The sequence below is a fragment of the Trachurus trachurus genome (assembly GCF_905171665.1).
Source record: "Trachurus trachurus genome assembly, chromosome: 14".
Taxonomy (NCBI): Eukaryota; Metazoa; Chordata; class Actinopteri; order Carangiformes; family Carangidae; genus Trachurus; species Trachurus trachurus.
Window position 1 is genome coordinate 11,926,733 of NC_139903.1, and position 19,242 is coordinate 11,945,974.

The 19,242-nt window shown below is 38.7% G+C and overlaps 2 protein-coding genes across 2 annotated transcripts; one reads left to right on the forward strand and one right to left on the reverse strand.

Moving 5' to 3' along the window:
* The first annotated feature begins 5,904 nt into the window (after positions 1–5,904).
* Positions 5,905–9,972, forward strand: LOC310996639 (claudin-7-B-like). The gene is made up of 4 exons (XM_083986071.1): positions 5,905–6,384; positions 8,487–8,651; positions 8,753–8,837; positions 9,026–9,972. Exons 1-4 carry the CDS (start codon positions 6,162–6,164, stop codon positions 9,180–9,182), a joined length of 630 nt encoding a protein of 209 aa, XP_083842197.1. The 5' UTR covers positions 5,905–6,161; the 3' UTR covers positions 9,183–9,972.
* A 2,946-nt stretch (positions 9,973–12,918) lies between these two features.
* On the reverse strand, positions 12,919–18,487 carry npm1a (nucleophosmin 1a). The gene is made up of 11 exons (XM_083987333.1): positions 18,282–18,487; positions 16,960–17,039; positions 16,493–16,612; positions 16,274–16,367; positions 16,035–16,150; positions 15,875–15,948; positions 15,010–15,067; positions 14,847–14,927; positions 14,573–14,683; positions 14,386–14,460; positions 12,919–13,803 (listed from the first exon to the last, which is right to left on the reverse strand). Exons 1-11 carry the CDS (start codon positions 18,328–18,330, stop codon positions 13,753–13,755), a joined length of 909 nt encoding a protein of 302 aa, XP_083843459.1. The 5' UTR covers positions 18,331–18,487; the 3' UTR covers positions 12,919–13,752.
* Between the last annotated feature and the right edge of the window lie 755 nt (positions 18,488–19,242).

Genomic DNA, 19,242 nt, shown 5'->3' on the forward strand with positions numbered 1-19,242 from the left:
CATGGTGAATGGCAACTGTAACATACCACATCATAGATCTAAATTTGGAAAATGAGCTTTCTCCATAAGGGGCTGTCAGCTCAGGAACACATTACCAACCAAAATCAAATTAATTACAGAAGATCCTTCACAACAAGGATTAAGGGCAGGCTACAGAGCTGTATCAATTTTTAGCTAATTGTCCTCTAAATGACTGTGTTTTGTCATTGTTTTTCCATATTTAAAGTGTATTACAGCCTTATGAAAAATGAATGCTCAATATTTTTATTATGAAAATTTGCAATACATTTAAACTATGTAGAGTGCATTAGTTCTGATGAGAAATAAAAAGAAAACACTAAAAACTGAGTGGAGAAACAGAATGACAACACCTCCATAAATGGTATAAGTGACACTTAAAGGTTTGATGATGGTCTTATCGAAGGTGTTAGACCAACGAGTTAAACAGCTCTCCCGGCCACCATCATAAATACATCAAATGATGGAAAATCTTTATGAAGCCTGGTGTTTATCTCCCATTGAGGAGTTGGGAAATCAATAAGGAGCACTGAATCTGATCTCGCATCAATTGTGTTTAATTTATCACCTCATGTGGTAACCGACTTCGTCCCTCTTAAAATAAAATCAAGAAATCTTTTTACAGTAACTTCTAAATTAAGAGGTTTTCAGGTGGATAAGTGCAACACTGCATGGAAGGAACTCATCTGTTATGGCTCCATGTCATGTGTGGGGAAAATAAAATGGTCCACATGGCCTAAGTTGATCAACTAATTGACTAAGTAGAATTGGCGTCAGTGATGGAGATGATAAAGCATTTCAAGGGTTTAATGAAGTTTTGTTTTATCTGCTTTATTCATCATTTGTTTCAGAGGAATTTCAACTGATTTTCAAGTGCCATGCAGGAAGACATCCATATAGCCTACTTCTGACACCAAACTTTCCTCTTTAAAGACAAACTTGCAGGGTAGAGAGCTAAGAGTTCACTATACAGCCTGTAACCACATGGATTTCTGTACCATCATATTCAGTGCATGGTTTTCCTGCTCAGAACTAATTGTGGTAACCATAATCCCATGGAGTTTGTCATTAAACTTCAAAAACTGGACTTAAATTTGGTCTGTGACCTTTTACAATTGCAATCCCATGTTTTTGTCGAATGTGACATTAATCCTTTTACAACAGTAAGAAAAATGTGGAGGTTGTGATTACATATTTTACATTAACGAAACATACATGCCGCATAAAAAAAGTAACTTCAAAAACATCAAGCCAAGATATTTATGGTGTCAGATTAACAAATTGACGTCTGTCTGAGCTACTGAAGAGTTAACTCTCTTTTCAAAGCACCAAAATGTATCAGATGCATGAATAGCTGCAATTACTTCTTGTTCACAACCCCGCAGTCAATTAGACATTACAATCTCTCAGTGATAACCATGGTAAATGGATGATGGCTCATGTCCCACAGACGGGGATAATTAAGCTACAAGTCATAGTCTTGAACAAGCTAAATTGAGCAGCATCTGATCTGGCAGATTATTGTGAGCTCTGGGCTGTCACTGACGTTCACAACGAGTTCCCCATATGAGACACGACCCAAGTCAGGGTCAGACAGCCCTCTCTCCTCCTCTCTCCCTCTGATCCTCCTTGTGCTGTACTGGGGCATCTCAAATCTCATGGAAGCATGACTCGTGCATTTATATAAGATTATTCTCAGTAAACCCACACAGAGTAGAGCAGTCTGCGCTCAGACTGAATGGAGCTTTATATTTCTTAATGCAGCAAATAAGGATTAAAGCATTAAGCCAAATATAGTTCTCACGATAGCTGGAGGAACCAATTACCCTCAGTGTGCGCATGTTTCCATTATAGGCATCTACATGCTAAATTTGAACAAACGTGGGAAAATCACAACCTTGGAGGTTTTATGTGCATGTTTTTCTTTTAATTGCAGTTTTCCAAGCTCCCACTGCCAATGTTCTTTCACCACACGCAATTCAACTGGTCTTTCATTGATTGACACCAACATCAGATGGATGGAAAATAACCATGAAGTGATTAGGAGAGGCATCAGGAGTGCAAGTAGGTGAGGAAATTGACGTCTCAGTATCAGTCATTTCTAATACGGAAAAGATAAATAACTATTGCAATGCAAGACATCTGACAAAATGATGATGAGAATGATTGTTGATTAAAAAAGATGAAGAAATTTGTTATATTGACAATTTATCACATTTGATAACTCTGGCAAAAATGTTTCACAATAGAACAGAAGAATATGAAGGAATAACCTCCACTTTTATTGTATTTATTTATCAGTATATATGGCCCTAAAGCTCCTGTGTTATGTATTCCTGCTTGTCTTGAAAAAAAGAAAAGAATTCAAAGCTGCAATTTAAAATAGAAATTTTACAGCTCATGATGTAGTTGTTGCTCCTGTACGAACAAGACTGGGGATGATCATATGGCATTTAATTGCAAAGTGTCTTTTTTTATTTTTATGTGACACAACTAATATAATCAATAACTAATATTTGCTATGTCACCCAGAACACTGTCACAATGTTTGGTCAAATCTTTATTTTGACTAGTTTCAAACATACGGTCACTGTGTTCTGTTAACATAAGTTCACAAACACCTCAGCTAAAAACCATCTGAGCCGAAGGAGTAGAGCCTCAGTTACACAGAGGAGGAGCTAAAATGGCTGTTTATGGCTTGGCTCCATGTTCACAATAACCACTAGGTGACAGCATTGCACTTCAGAGTTGTGTTTGTCTCATGTGACCTTGTGCAACCTTTCGCCCTATATCCCGTTCCATGAGAAAGGTGGTACAACATGCACACTCAGGGTAAAAGGATTAAAGTGAGTCATTACGGTAACATCAACACACCGGTGTCAAATGATCAGAGTAAAAAATCAGTTAACTTCTAGAAATTCATGACTTAAAATATCAAAGGGAAAGATTTTCAGGTAGTTTAGTGGAACTAACTTTCATTTCCTGTGGGAAAAAGTTATTAATAATGTGAATCAGTTTTACAAAGTTACATCACATGCACACACACATGACACTTTACCTGAAAACAAAGTTTTCTTCAGCAACAAAGGCCACAACAACTCCTCCATTTACTGTCCAAGAGTTACAGTCCAAACCGCTAATATATGTAAGTCTTAACAAAATCTTTAACTGGCTTTGTTTTAACCTTTAATTGCTGTGTAAATAAATAGCTGAACAGGACTTAGACAAAGGCACACCCAATGAAGCTGGATGAACACTTCAACTGTTCCATTCAGTGGCATCTGTTTTTGTTTTTCAATGAGTCATTTTACTGGTCAACACATGACATGTGACGAGTTAAAAATATTTACTGCTTACTTCCGGTGTATGATATATGATGACTCAGAGAGTATCTGTCGGTATCAGGTTGAAAATGTTCAGTGTTGCGCAATTATCGCTCTGACTTCAAAACCTGCTCGTACCTGTAAACATACGTACTTGATCACCCAATCAAGCGACAGTTTGAAAATGTTTGAGAAATTGACATTTTGTTAAACTTGCTTGGGCATGAAGGACTTTCTTCGGCTTTTGTTATTTTTTCCCAGAACTTATAGACAGCAGCATGTGCCAAATAAAACCTGTCTGACTGGTGAAATAACTGCAGTCAAACTGTTCTTCTCAGAAACACCAATTAACAAAGAATATCTGAGATTTAATGCAAGATTTTATTTGAAAAGCCAACGCTCAAGCAGAAATCAAAGCAAACTTGACATGGTGTAGAGATACAAGTCTTTATCTATGTCTGACTGGAATCTGACAGTAAAGCCCCAGGTTTTCCTGGTTTACTCTCGTGTTGTCATAGTGACTTGTTCAGAGCAAACATGTGTCATGTCATGTGATTACAACACTCCCTCTGGGCACCCTTCTCCTGAAAAAAACCCCCGCCCTTCTAGGATTAAATCTTGGATCTCCACCTTTTTTTTTTGTGTCAAGAAGATGCGTATTTATTTATTTTTTTGATAGTGAAATGTTTTATTAGTGGGTGTGGTTCCAGCATAAATTGGCCAGAAAAAGAATGTGAACCCTTGGGAATGACCTGGTTTTCTGCATTGACTGATTTTCATCCAAGTAAAATATAGACAAACACAGAATCCCCAAACTAATAAATCACAACCAGTTTTTCTTCTGTGTCTCGATTGAATACAGATATTAACACATTGACTGTGCTGGTGTAAAAAAAAAAAAAAAAAAGTAACTGTTGAACTGTTCTGTTGTACAATCTTTTGAGGCCTGTCTGAAGTAGATGTACTGTTGTTTAGGGTCACTATCCTGCTGCATTACCCAGCTTCTACTGAGCTTCAGTAGGTGGACAGTCTCCCTCACATTAATCCTATATAGACACTTTGATAAACTGCCCTGGATGATGATGAGTTGGCCCAAAGGCAGCAAGGCAAATTGGATGCTCCCTTCACTCTGTTTCACCTTTGGGTGTATGCTTTCATGTTAGTGTGCTGAGTGCTGCATAGTTTTCCAAACAGTTCAACCTTCATTTCAACACTCCATAAAAGATTATCTCAGTAACACTGTGGAGTGTAAAGGTGCTCTTTGTAAATTTCAGGGACACAACAATGATTATTTCCCTTTCCCCCACACTGTATGTTAGTGTGACCATGCACTGTGATGTGCATTTGGTAAACTCATGATCACAAAACCAGCTCTGTGCCTTTCGACTGTTCACGTCAGCAGGTTTTTATTGTGAATGAATAGTAAACTCAAAATGTTATTAGAAGATGATTTTATAAATGTATAAAAAGTCATTGTAAGTGAAAGTAGCTCTTCCCAACACCTCCATATTATTCAGTTGCTCAGACGCCAGCCTGAGAGTTTGAATTACATTTTCAATATGGAAATGGGCAAATATTTGTGTGTTAATAATAAAATATACGCTTCATAATTATCTTGAATTAAGTTCTTACCACATTAAAGGGTACTTTTTTTTTTTTTTTTTTTTTTTTACAAAAATTGAGCTAATTACAATTTTAGTGGAGATTTCATTTACTTTTCATTGCCACTACGCTTAAAAAAAATAGATTTCAATATTTAAAATGAATGAATAGGTTAACAGATTAAAAACTGAGAGTAAAACATACAAAATATTAAACTGGAAAGATGAAAAAAGTAAGGATTGTTGTAAGGATCCACAGGAATCTAAAGGAGAAATGATAAAATACATAATAGCCCATTTCCCTGAATGAACATTTATTTTCTTTCAGGTAACATTAAGTGTCTCATGTCTTCCAGCCACTGCTGCTGTGGTTTACATATAGGCTATAGCTACAACAAATGGATGTAGGAACAAACAAAAAAAATCTTTGTGGGTTATAATTCCTCTATTTTCTTGCTTACTAAGCATCGGCCAATCAAAAGTTTCCTTGTTCTTTCCTTTTCCTTTTTTTGGGAGGGAAATATATGAAATAACATTATCATACATTTAAAAATGTATGGAGTTCATATCATATTTCTGTAGCAACATTCAGATTCATTATAAACAGAAGACAAACGAAATCGAAATGAACCAAACTAGATAGGCTATTATGTAAATTCTAAAAATATCTCAGGGTTGTGTGTTTCGGCGTTTCAGACTTTCAACGATTGAGTCAGACTTTGTTATGGTTTTGGTTCACTGTTGTCTACCTGTGTACTACATAGTCCACCTGTCTATCTATGGTGCCCTGCGGCGTAAGGTCTGTTTCCGGAAATACTTACATCACGAAACTTCAGGTGCTTCTGCCGCTACGACTGATGAGTCGAAACTGCGTGCGCGCCCCCGCCCACCTGCAGCAGAAACCGCCTAAAAAAGCGCGTCGCCGCTTCTCTACTCTTCATTCAAGGTGCGGCTGAGGAACAGGTGCGTAAGAAGCCACTGACAGAACTTAAGAAATCCAAGAGGCACGATTTATCTGCAAGTTGTTTCAATTAAACCAAAGGAGTAAGAAAACAGATCATATCTGAAGAAGTTCCGTTCTCAGGAGCAAAAAGAAGTTTGTTAAAAGGCGTAAATTTGGGATTTGTACCGCCTACCTGACGAGCAAGTGGACGTCGACAGTGTTTATTCCAAGTCAAGTCGTTGAAGAGAGCGAGAAGAGGCACAACAAGTGAAGAAAATGGCAAACTCCGGGTTGCAGATTTTGGGCTTCGCCCTGGCGCTTCTGGGAGTAATTGGACTGATTATTGGCACCATTTTGCCCCAGTGGAAGATGTCTGCTTATGTCGGAGATAACATCATCACAGCGGTGGCCATGTACGAAGGACTGTGGATGTCCTGTGCGTTCCAGAGCACAGGCCAAATCCAGTGCAAAGTCTACGACTCAATCCTGCAGCTCAACAGTAAGTAGACACAGATGCTGAGTTTAAAATGTTTAAAAGATTTTGATCAACTTAGGGCACATTGTAAGATTAGTTTTTTTATTTTAATATTTTTTGTTCATATGATGGGCAGGCCTATTCGCTGGGGGGAGGGTGGGTGGGTTGTTTTTTGTTCTTCTATACACTGAAGCTGCCTCTGTGATTAAACTGGATTTAATGTTTATATAACTAACTTTAGTGACCACCCTATGTTAAAAACACCCTGTGGTTAATATGTAACAGGACATAATGTGACAAACTGACTGTACCTGTTCATAGGCAAGTAACGTTTTTTTCTTCAGGCCATTCTTCACCATGACTTCTGAGCTCTTACAAGATTCCTGTGGCTTGGACTAACCGGTTTTGTCACTTATTAACCCAGCTTTTTATTCACTCAGAATGTAGTTATTTGGTTAAAGCCACAGTATCGGGCCTCACCTCCACTGTCCAGCAAAACCGCTTGTAGTATCAGTGTCCTGAACATTTTGTTAAAATTGTAAAATTCTTTCCACCTGATAAGTGAGAATGTGTGCATTACTTTTTACACTTAGGCAATGATTACCCTGCAGCCATTGTTCAGGGTAGCTACCCCTCCTCCAGCATGAATAGCACAGGTAGTTGGAGGTGAAACACCTGTATGGGTCACTGTTTAGTCAACATGGTTAACTACCAGCCCCACAAACAGTTGCTTTGTCTTTTGGCCTGTAGGCCATCAAATCAACAGAGGACCATCCTTTGTCACAGTCGGAGCCATGAAAATGTTGATTTTTCAACACAAAATGTCAGAAATTATGTAACATGAAGTGTTAAGTTTACTTCTTATTTCTAAATATCTGTAGACAGCACATAATGAACTGGTTAAACTTTTACATTTGGCCTTACTTCCTGCTATGGTATGTGGTAGTGTGGGTGCGTCAGCGGCAGTAGTTAACGAAAATTAGTGGAAAAACACTGCTTATTCATTGGTGGCAACATAAAGGAAAATCAGAAGTTAAATGAAGAAGCTGGAACATACGATCTTTTTTAAAGACAGAGGTGTTGACAGTGTTTATAACCCTTATTGCCCTATCTGCTATCATAAAACAGTGGCTAAGTGGGTCAATGGTAGCACGACGGTTTGAATCTTCACTGTATTTTTTAGGTTTAACTGCTTAGTCGCCTGCCCTCGGGCACAAAGTGCCTCTGTAGTCCTGTATGCAAGTTCCACCGTATGTGTTCTTGATTCAACATATTTGCTAATTACAGCTGAGAGTTACCTGCTGAAGTGAGTTGGTTCATGAACTCACCATTTTCCAAATGTCATGAGCTCATTTATTTTATTTTATTTTTTCATGTTTGGCTTATCAAAACATTTGATAGAATATCTACCGCACAATGTGTCTTATCGCCTCTTCAAACATGAACACAAACCAACTTTGATAAACATTGTGTGATTAAAGTTGTGGTTAGATATGGACCAAGTGCACAAATAATAGCTCATTATTCAGAAATAAATGAAGTAACACGCACCTAAAGTTTTGGGAACATTTTGGGAACATAACTAGTTTGACAACTAAACTTCACATTGTAGAGAAGGGCTTTTGGCTTTTTTTTGGATTGTAGTTTCATCCTATGAAATGTCCACCTGCTGAGAAGCAGACTGCGAGTACCTGAAATTGGGAGTGTCTTTCTTCTAATGAAACCTGAAACCTGGTTAGACCTGTTTCTGACTTGCACGCATACAAATTCACACACCCACTCCCCCAACCCTTCCTCCACAGTTTTTTTTTCACCTTCCGGTTAGAGCCAGTTTCTGTGGTGCATTGTTATAGGGAGTTGCAATGAGACACAAGAGACAGAAGCCACTCTGTTTTACGTAAGCAGTGTTTGTTTACACTGCTTTTTCACAATGGTGACTTTTAAGCACATAAAAATCAACTGGGGTCATGTTTTTAACTTGTGCCAACATCAGAAGTTACTGTTGAAATTCATGCTAGTGACAGTTTTTGTTTCGATTCTGACAAAACCAGTTTTCCTTGTCACACCCTTGCGATAGTCCACCAACTATAACCGATGGATTAACCCTGTCATCTCCCCTCATCCAGGTGCCCTCCAGGCAACCCGCGCCCTCATGATTGTGAGCATCATTGTAAGTGTGGTAGGCCTGGGTGCAGCCACCATGGGAATGAAGTGCACCAACTGCGGATCTGATGATAAAACAAAAAAGTCTCGCATCGCCATGACTGGGGGCATCATCATCTTGATTGGGGGTAAGATGACTTTTTATATTAATGTGTCTTTTTTTGAATTTTTCACTTCTGTTAGGTTTGTATCAGTTTTGACATTTTTGATGTTCTTTATTATCCTACAGCTTTGTGTGCCGTTGTTGCCTGCTCCTGGTACGCTCACGACATCATCCAGGCCTTCTACAACCCTTTCACCCCCGTCAACACCAAGTAAGTTTGCAGAAGTTCTAGTGTGTGTGGGTTTGGTTTGCATTGTCAGCCAACACTGAGCACTTCTTTAGTAGATTACTGGCTCTAAGCTCTCCCTGCTGCCCGTTATGTATCCAATCATTTGAAGTTGATGAATGTATAGTGTGTTTTGTTTGCCCTTTTTACTGACTGTGAATCCCCCTCTCTAGGTATGAGTTTGGGTCTGCTATCTTCATCGCATGGGCTGGAGCTTTCCTGACTGTAGTGGGAGGTTGCATGTTGGCAGCTTCATGCCCAAGAGGCAAATCTGCACCAAAGCATCCCATGTACAGCAGACCCCCTAGCAGCAGCAAGGAATACGTGTGAGCAGGACATGGGTCGGTGTTATAGGCTGAAGGAAAACTTTGACTTTTTTGCTATTCCAACTCAGAGGTCGAAACGTTGAAGATGTATCCCAGGAGGCATTCAGCACCTGTTTTTATGCCTAATTTTCTCCAGGGCTGCCCTATGATGTTACTGTAATATTATTTTAACAAATGCATTCAAGTTTCAAATAATGTTTGTTTACTTCTATGAAAGCGCTCACTTGCGTTATTGCAGTCAGTGCTTACACTGATTTGTATACTATGTAAAATACTATCCACTTAGTTGGCACCTGTAAAGCACTAAGTTAAACTTAAGTTGAAACACCCGCATACAAATTAGTATGTAGAAGTAAATATTTTTCTGAATGCAACCACGCACTGTGCTTCAGTGCTACATTTCTTCATCCCTAGAATATACAGTGTGGAAAATGGTTTGAATGCACTGAATTAAAATCATTCATTCATTACAGTGTGGACTAAATGCATAATAGTTCATCTTCTGGCATCTAGTTGGCCTTTTTTTTTTACTGTAATCTCCATATATTTGTATTTATGTGAACAAGACAAATTTTATTCAGTTACAGTTTTGTCCATTTTGTTTTAATCAAGTGCCGAGTGAAACTTATTGATTTCTCTATTAACTCATTTTGCCAAAGTTCATGCTGACAAACCTGCAGCATGAGAAATGTTGTGCGCTGTCAACTTTGTTGTCAACTTGTTCTGTGATGATTTCTGTTTGTGTGAATGGGCTTGGCGTATGATTTGTTGTTGTTTTTTTTAGTTGCATTAGCTTTTGCTACACTCATCAAATTTTCACTTTTTAAAAACATTTTAAATTGTGATTTTAAGTTTGTGTTGTACATAAAATAAAAGTAAAAAATTTACGTCTATTTCTGGTTTCTGGGAAGTCCTTTAATACAAGAGGGTTAAATGTGAAGTTATACTTGGAACCACAGCTCAAGTGCTCAACAAAATAAAAGGGGCAATAAAAAAAAATGAAACAATTTAAAAATTGACATTGATTTTAATATTCAAATTGAAATTTAATATTAAAGGAATAAAAAAAAGTTGAAACTGTGAAAAATAGCTGTAATATAGAGTAAACTATCAAAAAGCAGACATTTGGATACATTAAGTAATTATCAACATATTTCCCTCAAAGTAAGAAATGTTCATGAGCAGACATGACACACTGTGGCTGCAAACGGTTTCCCCACTGGAGAGGGATCTGAAATTACCAGAGACACGCTTCTATCTGGCTGGAAGCCATCTTCCTTTGGGTGGAAGGGTGCACAGCGCTACAGTGTAATGGCTAACAAAATTAAAGTTGCTTTGGTTTTATTGCCCCCTTGTGGTGTGTACAGGTAACTTCCTTTAGTTGGACAGGAAGTATAAATTGCATGCATGTAGGAATATAATGCACTTTATAAATCATGTGTTTCAGATTGCTTTTAAAAGCATTCAAAGTGATGTGGGGAAAACTTTCAGGTAATATTTCACCACAGTGGAGTTTTTGAACGCAGCTCATTCCTCCTGTCTTTTTAGCATCTCATCTCCCCTCACTTTGTCATTAGGTGTCTTCAAGTTAGGATTCTGGTGATTTATTAGACCCAGAGGTGTCTTGCTCCAGTTCTGCCTCTCCTCTGTTCTCATTCTGCCGCCGCCTGCCATTCTCTAATCATTATTCTTCCCTCCCCACAGGCTAGATCATAAAAGTAGTAGTGATAATGATTTCACTCCTAAGTGGCCGAGGCATCTGACCCCAGTCTGCCTCTGTCCTATAAACTAAAATAAATATAAAAGTGTCTCTACACTCTGGGAGACATATATTTTGGAAAGTAAGACCTCCTAAATGTAAATAATGCAATAATTGGTATAGGTGCATACTTTGTTGTGTGTGTTAATTACATTTCCAATGAATGTGATTAACCAAGAGTGTGTGAGTCACTATATTCAGTATGCATCATAGATCATCATGTCAATTATTCGTTCCCCCTCATTCTTGCAGATGGATTACCCATTAAAACTGAAACTTCTCTTTATTGGAAAACAGTTACTGCAACTGACCACAACACCACTGAACTAATTACATATGAAGGGCTGTTTGTCACGCTAAATCTAGGCCATTGCTGCACACACACACACACACACACACACACACACACACACACACACACACACACACACACCTTTCTGAGACCCTGACAGTAAATGATGCATAACTGTAGTCAATTACTGGGCAGATGTAGCTTTATTGTGAGGGGACAGAATTGTTGCCTACAATATCTGCTTTTCTGGACTTATAAAGTAGGTTGATTTCAAATGTTTTTCACCTGTATGCGACACTTATACAATATTTGAATAAAATGTTCTTGTGTGAATGTATTCGCCTTGCTTGTGATGCCTGCCCCCTGACCTTATATGTCCATCTATAGTGGTAGTTTTGTGTTAGGTGAAGGTCTTGAGGTTATATCTTTGCAAAGCTGTTTAAAGCACATCATTTATGATGTCTGTCTTTGTCAAATGTATTATGGAAAACAAATGGGTTTGTGCCATGTCTCTCAGACAGCATGACTCACAGTGCTGACTCATATTTCAGTGAGATATGGTCCAAATAGGCTGACACTGACAAAAAGCCTGCACAACGGTCCTGCTTAAAAAAACATGAGTGCACATCTCACCATTCTCTCTGAAACCCTGCAAAACAAAGCACAGGATGCCTCTGATGACACATGACTGCACAGCTGTCAAATATTTGTCCAAACGTTGCATGATGCAACAAACATAGGCATTGCACTTTTAATTATTGTATTTTTATAAATGAAGAAGGAACTAGTTTTGTTTTCATTATTTCTGGGATATACTATTACTACTACTGGCTAACAGCAGGTCAAAACACTGATGATCCAACATCACAGCAAGATGCTTTTTAGGAAATGTCAACAGGATTCCTACTGACCTACTCTGCCACCACAGCTCGTCTTTCTTTATGCAACCAAAGACTTGAACAATGACACATCTAGCAATACCTGTTCAACTACTAAGAGCAATAAAAACAAAATATATTCACACCTCACAGTTAAAGTTGAGCTCAACATTTTGAACAAGCAGATTCAGTCACTAGAGTTCAACAACATCATGGTTCACAAGGTTCAAAATGGACAGCTGGATTTTAATTACTGGGCATATAAGAATGTAACATGTTCCTTTTTTACCAATCATCTCCTTGGTAATAATACTGCACATTGTGATGCCCACATGCATCTGGAGAAGAAAAAAAGCTATTTGGGAAACATTAGCCAAAGAGATGGCACAAACATTGTTCTCATTTTGGATTCAGATACAGACACACATTATCTTCTCTTCCAATTAGATTGGTGCTTGTAGGAAAATCTAATTTAGGAAATTGGTTGATTAACATTTCTCTTCAAAATGAATACAACTAGCAATAACTCTTATTGCAGAGAAGCACAACAATGACACTGGATGCAAAGCATTTGTTTTTATTCATTTAACAGGGGACAGTCCATCCAAACCCACAGTATATTAAATACAAACTCACACTTGTTTTTGCTAACATGGAATGATCTCCTGCTTTAACATGCCCCATGCACCAACATTTACATTTTCTATCTTAACTGGTCAAATGTGCATAGAATATGTGGCTTCATTAAACATTGACCGGTGGGTATTCCTCCCAACGAGAGTAAAACATCCGTCCGAATTCTCCACAACTGGTTTTGGAAAGTTTCACCAACTCATTTACAAAATTTCTTCATGCATTCAGGCACTCTGAGCCAAATACTTAACCTTAGTCCTATTGGCTATCAGTAGTCATGGCAACATTAAGCAGGTTAACAGACCAATCTCCACATAGGCCAACAGAGATGAGATGTGTCAGGTGCTGCACTCGTTTCAATCTGCTCTCAAAGGTCAATGAGGCTCGAGGCTTCATATTTGCGGACGGTAAAATACATGAAAGAACATTTTGAATTCTGACTGTTTCAAACAGAATTAAAAAATATTTCCTGCCATAAGACAATATGAATCTCACTATAGCTCAAACATTCAAAATACTTCAAAGTGCAAAGTTTTCTGCCGTGTTCACGATGGTACCCGACTGATTGCCCATCAGCCGACAAATCTGACTTTCCAAAATTGAAAAAAATGATGTGACCATTTTAACTGATGTGTTCATGAATTGATTTTAAATCAAGTTTCTTGAGCTGCTTTGATACTAGTCTTGTGTGTGAGATTTTTATTTACACATTTACAAAGATGCAAATTTGTAAGATGGTTCTCTCCGGGTTTATGATGTTATTTCTCAGTCCCAACGAAGAGCTTGATGGAGGTGGAAGGACAATTCAACAGCACATCACACTGTCACCATCCACATTACGACCTATCCAGTCTCTTCATATAGGAGGGCAGGTGGAGCCCAATTACACTTTGTATTAATGATAACTATGAGGCACTGAGTTTGGCTTCAGGGGGTTTGGGAGGAGCAATGGATACAAACAAGTCATAAAAAGAGATTCTTCTTTTAAAAAAAAAACTACTGTTATCTGGACTTATTTAGCATCAGTCACCGTCTGTCTCCACTTCCACATCTCTGCAATAACCTAAGGGAAAAAAAAAACATGAAATCAAAAGGTTAACTTGATGAGCCAAATATGTTGCAGAATAAAATAACAAATTTGCACTCATTTTTATTCCACTGTGTATGATCAAGACTTCAGACTTTGGCGCCTCCTGGTGGTAAGACTGATGAATGACAAATAAATGAGCTTAAAATACTAAAGAATCTACGGCAATGACAATCTAATGGGAAAACAATTAGGCCGAAAAGAAAGGAGTTTTAAAAAATACCAATGCCAAGAATCATAAGTTTGTCTATCGGACAAATTCTTGAGTTGGGAGGACATGCATTATTGAATGAATTTTTTTGGGAAAAAACAGTATGCACTGGTGGTCAAGCTAGCCATGAATTAAGTTTCAAATGCTTTCAGTAGTCAAAGTAGTCAGTTTCAAACTTCAAAATATGTAACAGCTTAGCTGTGCCAAACATGTTAAAGTTACACGTTTGTTGCTTTTTAACTTTCAGTCAAATCAAATAAAGTGTCCTGATTCATTTTCCAAGATAATCTATGTCAACCAATGGTGTCTGATAAATACCAGAGCACGACTTAAAGTCAAGACTATACCTTTGTATCTGCGACTCTGTAACCGTGCTTCAGGAGGTTCTCAAACTTGGGCTGAGCTTTAGGTAATGACACTCCCTGTGAAAAGGAGACAATTATAATGAATGAGCAGATTTAACTTCACTTTGTCACATTTCACTTTTACAAAACACAGAGAAACTTTTTTTATATGACCTCCGAGGACACAAACCTTCTTCACTGCCTCCATCATCTTCTCCTTAAGCTCGGGGACTGTTAGAGATGCTTTAGGGGTTGTTGGGGTTTTAGGCGACTTCGCACCCTTTCCTTTAGGGGTCTGTTCCTGTTAAAGAACACAGAGATTAGTTGTGAGCAAAGAGAGAATAGCTGGAAATATTACTTACAACAGAAGACAACAAGAGGACATAAACGATGATTAAACATGTTGATATACTAACCTTTACTAACATTTGGTAGAGAGGATAAAAAAACAGACTAATAGTTACCTGCTTCTTGGCTGGAGTGTTGCCTTTAGCGCTCTTGCCATTCTGAGCAGGGGTGGCCTGTTTGGATGTTGCTGGCTTGGCCTGTGAACAACATGCAGCTGTTAGTGAGAAAACTGATCACTCAGGTGGTTCTAATGAATGAAACTGTAAAACCTCTTCATACCTTAACAGGTGTCTCTTCCTCCTCGCTCTCCTCGTCCTCCTCCTCATCATCATCATCCCTGATAGAAGAAAAAAAGAAAGAAAGAAATGCATCAAACCAATGTTATCCCAAATGATTAAACATTTTCTGTTGATGCATACAGTACATGTAAATGAAGATAAAAACAGAGTAACAAAAGGCTGCAAAACTAAATTTTTATTTCAGTGCAGGGTGCAGTGAAGACATTTGTCAAACTACAGCCTCAGCAGATAAGTAAAACCCTTTAAACCAGTTCAATTACACATTTCTTCATTTCACAATATTCAAGTTCATCTTAAAATCATCACAAGCCCATATGAAAACTAAACCTGCTGTCATTCCTCCTGTTCATTATTTTAAAGGTCAAAATCCAAAGTCCTCAATTTGTATAAAATGTATTTATCCAAACAGGCCAAATGAGAAATCAAATGGCTTATCAGCACAAGTTACAGCAAAGAGCGAAAATACTGTATGTACAATCCACTTGGATCATCTGAGAACGCTGCAGCATGGCATCCTCTCATGACATCAATGGGAGTATAACCACTGTAGTGAGCTAACCCCATGTCTGTGTTCATATGGTCACTTGAGTATTATTTCAGGCTCTGTAAAACTGCATCTATCCTTCAACTTGTTCTGATGCCCATTATGACTACTGTCCTCTAGGTGAACAGCAGCGACCTCAAAAACACAGATGTAAAATACCAAACTTCAAACTGTTAATAGTTAATATATTTCCTTAATGTCATTCTATAAACATCAGTGGTTTAGTGTGACAATGTTCTCTTAGTTTTGAACTTTTGGACTCCTGGTGTATGTAAACGAGAAACATGAGCCCAACACTCACTCGTCGTCTTCATCATCATCGTCCTCGTCATCCTCATCGTCCTCGTCATCCTCCATTTCCATTTTGATTTTTTTCTGGAAGGAGGTAAAAACGTGGGTTGAAGTCGTGTCACTTTTGACAAATGTTGAAACCAAGACTGTTGACGGGCTAAAAAACAAACCTGAGACTTGGCGGCGGGAGAGGATGCGGGCCTCTTCTTTGATGTTTTGATGTCCTCCTCCTCCTCTTCTTCCTCATCATCATCATCCTCATCAAAAGACTGATCAGCCTCCATCACTTAAAGAGAAATGACAAAATGTTAGTTCAGCTAAAGAGCAGATGTGTAGCGGTCCGACAAGATCTGGATGTTCACTGAAACGCATTATTTCGCAACACAATGTTCTTCTAACAAGTACTCACTGACGAGGTGTTGTCCGCTGATATGGATGGGACCGGCACCAGCCTTCAGACGGAAAACTGCTGGGGGTGTGATTGTGAAACCGCCAAGACAAACCTGCACCAAGAATTCAAATGAGTGAATCACCTCCACAGTTGAGTGATAATGAACAAAGAGTCTGAATTTTCTCAACATGCTGTGGTGCTTTTAGTGTGTCTGCATACTGCAAGCAGTCTACTTACACTTGGCAGCGTAGAGGGCCTCAGTGAAACCAGAGCGGCCTTGATTTTCTGACCCTCTGTGTCCTGTCCTTCCACCTCCACCATGTGAAGTTCGTCTTTCGTGGCGGGGTCCACACAGGCCTAGAGAGAGGGCAAGGGAACAACACTCTGAATATTGTGTATGGCCATTTGTGTCTCATTATCTGGTAACCAAGGTAACATGCATGTGTATTAATTATTCACAGAAAACGAGGCCCTTTTTTGTGTAGGAGTGAGTGCAACTCAGAGTGTGGACACTTATGGCCCTTTTCCAATAGCACTACGTGGCTCGACTCTGCTTGTTTTTTTTTGCTTTTCCACTGGGGATAGTACCGGGTACATCTTTTGTTAACGCCTATGTAATGCTTGTGGCTCTACAAATAGGTGTATATTTGTTAAAGCATTTCTCATAAATCCCCTTAAACACCCTTGGATGACGGTGTCCTTACCATCCTTAGATCTAGCTGATGCTCAAAGTCATCGTCCTCAGGATTGAACACCACCTCCTTTCCAGCTTGCAGCACACACCCTGTTAGAAAGATTTTAAATCATAATCAAACAACTTAGACAAAGTGTTGCAACAGCAGATGTCAGACTTGAAACATATGAACACGGATATTTTAATCCATGAGGGATTAGACTTGAGTCGTAGAAGAAACAAAAAAAGGGAGAAAGTGACTCCATTGTGGGGAAAGTGTAGGTGCAATATTTCCAGTGAACACACGAGGGAGCCATCGAGACTAGTGATGTGAAAATTTCCACATGGCCTTGGCACAGGGAATCCCCCCTCAAGTTAGAAGAAATATATTTAACAGCATTTTACTAAATATTACCTATAAGTAATGAAACATTCAACAACACACACAAATATTTTTACTGTTTCAATGGCCAGTGAACACAACATATAACTACATAGCTACTTTCATAGTAACATTAAAGTACACAAAATACATATAAAAACATCTAAATCTTTTACATCCCATTCCCATCTGAGCCAGTTCAGAGTGATACACTAATGCTCAACTGCTGGGGACTTGTTTCAACATATCACATCATATGTGAATACCTTTTAGCTGTCTGCCTTTTGTCTGCATCATCAGTTTTAGTTTAAGTTAAACTGAGTGATGGACACATGATCAGTGGAAACCCAATTAACTCCTGCTGATACATATCCTGTACAGTTAGCTAACGCAGTCACACTGATGCTCTTGACTGGTTCCCATCATTAAAACTGAGTGAGAGTCAGAGCTAAGAGGAAACTTTATTCACAGAACTAGGTCACATGTTTCCACCCACGTTGACATAGTTTCTTTACCGACAAGCTCAAACCCATTAAATTAAATCTTAGACTGAGTTCACGAGTTAAGAAAAAATGAAATGCCATTGAAAGCACTAAGCATATTTATGGTTTAGTGGAGAGAAAACGCTTAAATATCAACACTATGGAGAAATAGCGGGCGGCGCCATATTGGTAACGAGTGAAACACGTGTGTGGCCAGTTCAGTTCAGTCCGCTCTGGAGCAGCGCTGCTCACCAGCTCCCACTAAACCCCCGAAAACACTATTACAGCTATTAATATCACCAGGTGTGACACTATAAATAATTTCATATGTCATCAGCAGCGTTGCCCGCCATTTTAAAAGACCGGGAGCAGCTAAATGACACCGTTTCTCCCGTCCTGGTATGAGCTGTCTGTGCTATCAGCGGTGCAACATGAGCACACGGGCTTTCTACCGCCTCAAGTCACATAAACAACACACTGTCGTCTCACCGTAGAGGAAGGTCTGCGGGGCCATTGTTTCCTCGTCCATGCCGTTCATTTTTACCGATTAATATGCTGACAACCTGCTGCTTGTCTGCGGAGGAAGGAAGGAAGACTGACTAACTACTACTACTACACACACCACAACGCAAACTAACGTGGCTCTCTCTCTCCGCCTCCTCTCTTCTTCTGCTTCCGCTGGATAGAGAGCCGAAGAGACACAGCGCCGCCTGCGGTGTCAGGACCAACACTGCACAGTCCTGCACATTACAATAGACCACACACTACACTTAGAGCAGTTTATGTGTGAAATATCCAGATGTTTGGATGAAAAAGAAGACAAACTGTAGGCTATCACTTTGCTTTTGAGCTAAATCTGGCATATTTACAACAAATTATTCTATTATTCTTTTTTTTTGTATGTTCATGAATATGCAAAGTCCCATTACAAATAAATTAATATATATATATAAAATGAAAAATAAAAAATCTTTTTTTTTCATCCTGTATGTATACTTTTTTTTTTTTTTAAGGGATTATAGGCTATTTTTAAACAGAAGGCACTTCAGTGACTTTTGACTGAAATTTCATGACCCATTTTGGAACTTTGTTTGAAGGCTAGATTCATTTTGTGCTTAGCAGGCCTTCTGTTTGAATAGCTAAGATTATTCTTTACAGAGGGGTGTTTTCCCCCATGGTTTATTGCTTACCCTCAGGTCAGAAATTATGGTTGAATGATGGATTTAGCGTAAATGCACATTTGTAGTCTCATAAACACACACACACACAGAGTGAGAGAGAGAAAGGAAAAAAGAAAGAAACGCCACTTATTTTAAGAATTTACATATTTATTGTTATGGCTTAGAATTAAATTTCTGTCCGTGAGATATAACAACCCTGCAATAAAACCAATATATGAGCGACAGGAAGCTGTGATGTCACACAGATGTGCCGTACAGCAAAGAGCTGC

What these genes read in the sequence shown, in the direction of transcription:
- npm1a (XM_083987333.1), bottom strand. Translation starts at nt 18,330, where the DNA reads ATGAACGGCATGGACGAGGAAACAATGGCCCCGCAGACCTTCCTCTAC. An exon ending in CAGCGGACAACACCTCGTCA is followed by an intron (nt 16,151 to 16,273) that starts GTGAGTACTTGT and finishes TTTCTCTTTAAG; the next exon opens with TGATGGAGGCTGATCAGTCT. An exon ending in TGATGGAGGCAGTGAAGAAG is followed by an intron (nt 14,461 to 14,572) that starts GTTTGTGTCCTC and finishes TCCTTTTCACAG; the next exon opens with GGAGTGTCATTACCTAAAGC.
- LOC310996639 (XM_083986071.1), top strand. Translation starts at nt 6,162, where the DNA reads ATGGCAAACTCCGGGTTGCAGATTTTGGGCTTCGCCCTGGCGCTTCTG. An exon ending in CTCAATCCTGCAGCTCAACA is followed by an intron (nt 6,385 to 8,486) that starts GTAAGTAGACAC and finishes CCCCTCATCCAG; the next exon opens with GTGCCCTCCAGGCAACCCGC. An exon ending in TTCACCCCCGTCAACACCAA is followed by an intron (nt 8,838 to 9,025) that starts GTAAGTTTGCAG and finishes CCCCCTCTCTAG; the next exon opens with GTATGAGTTTGGGTCTGCTA.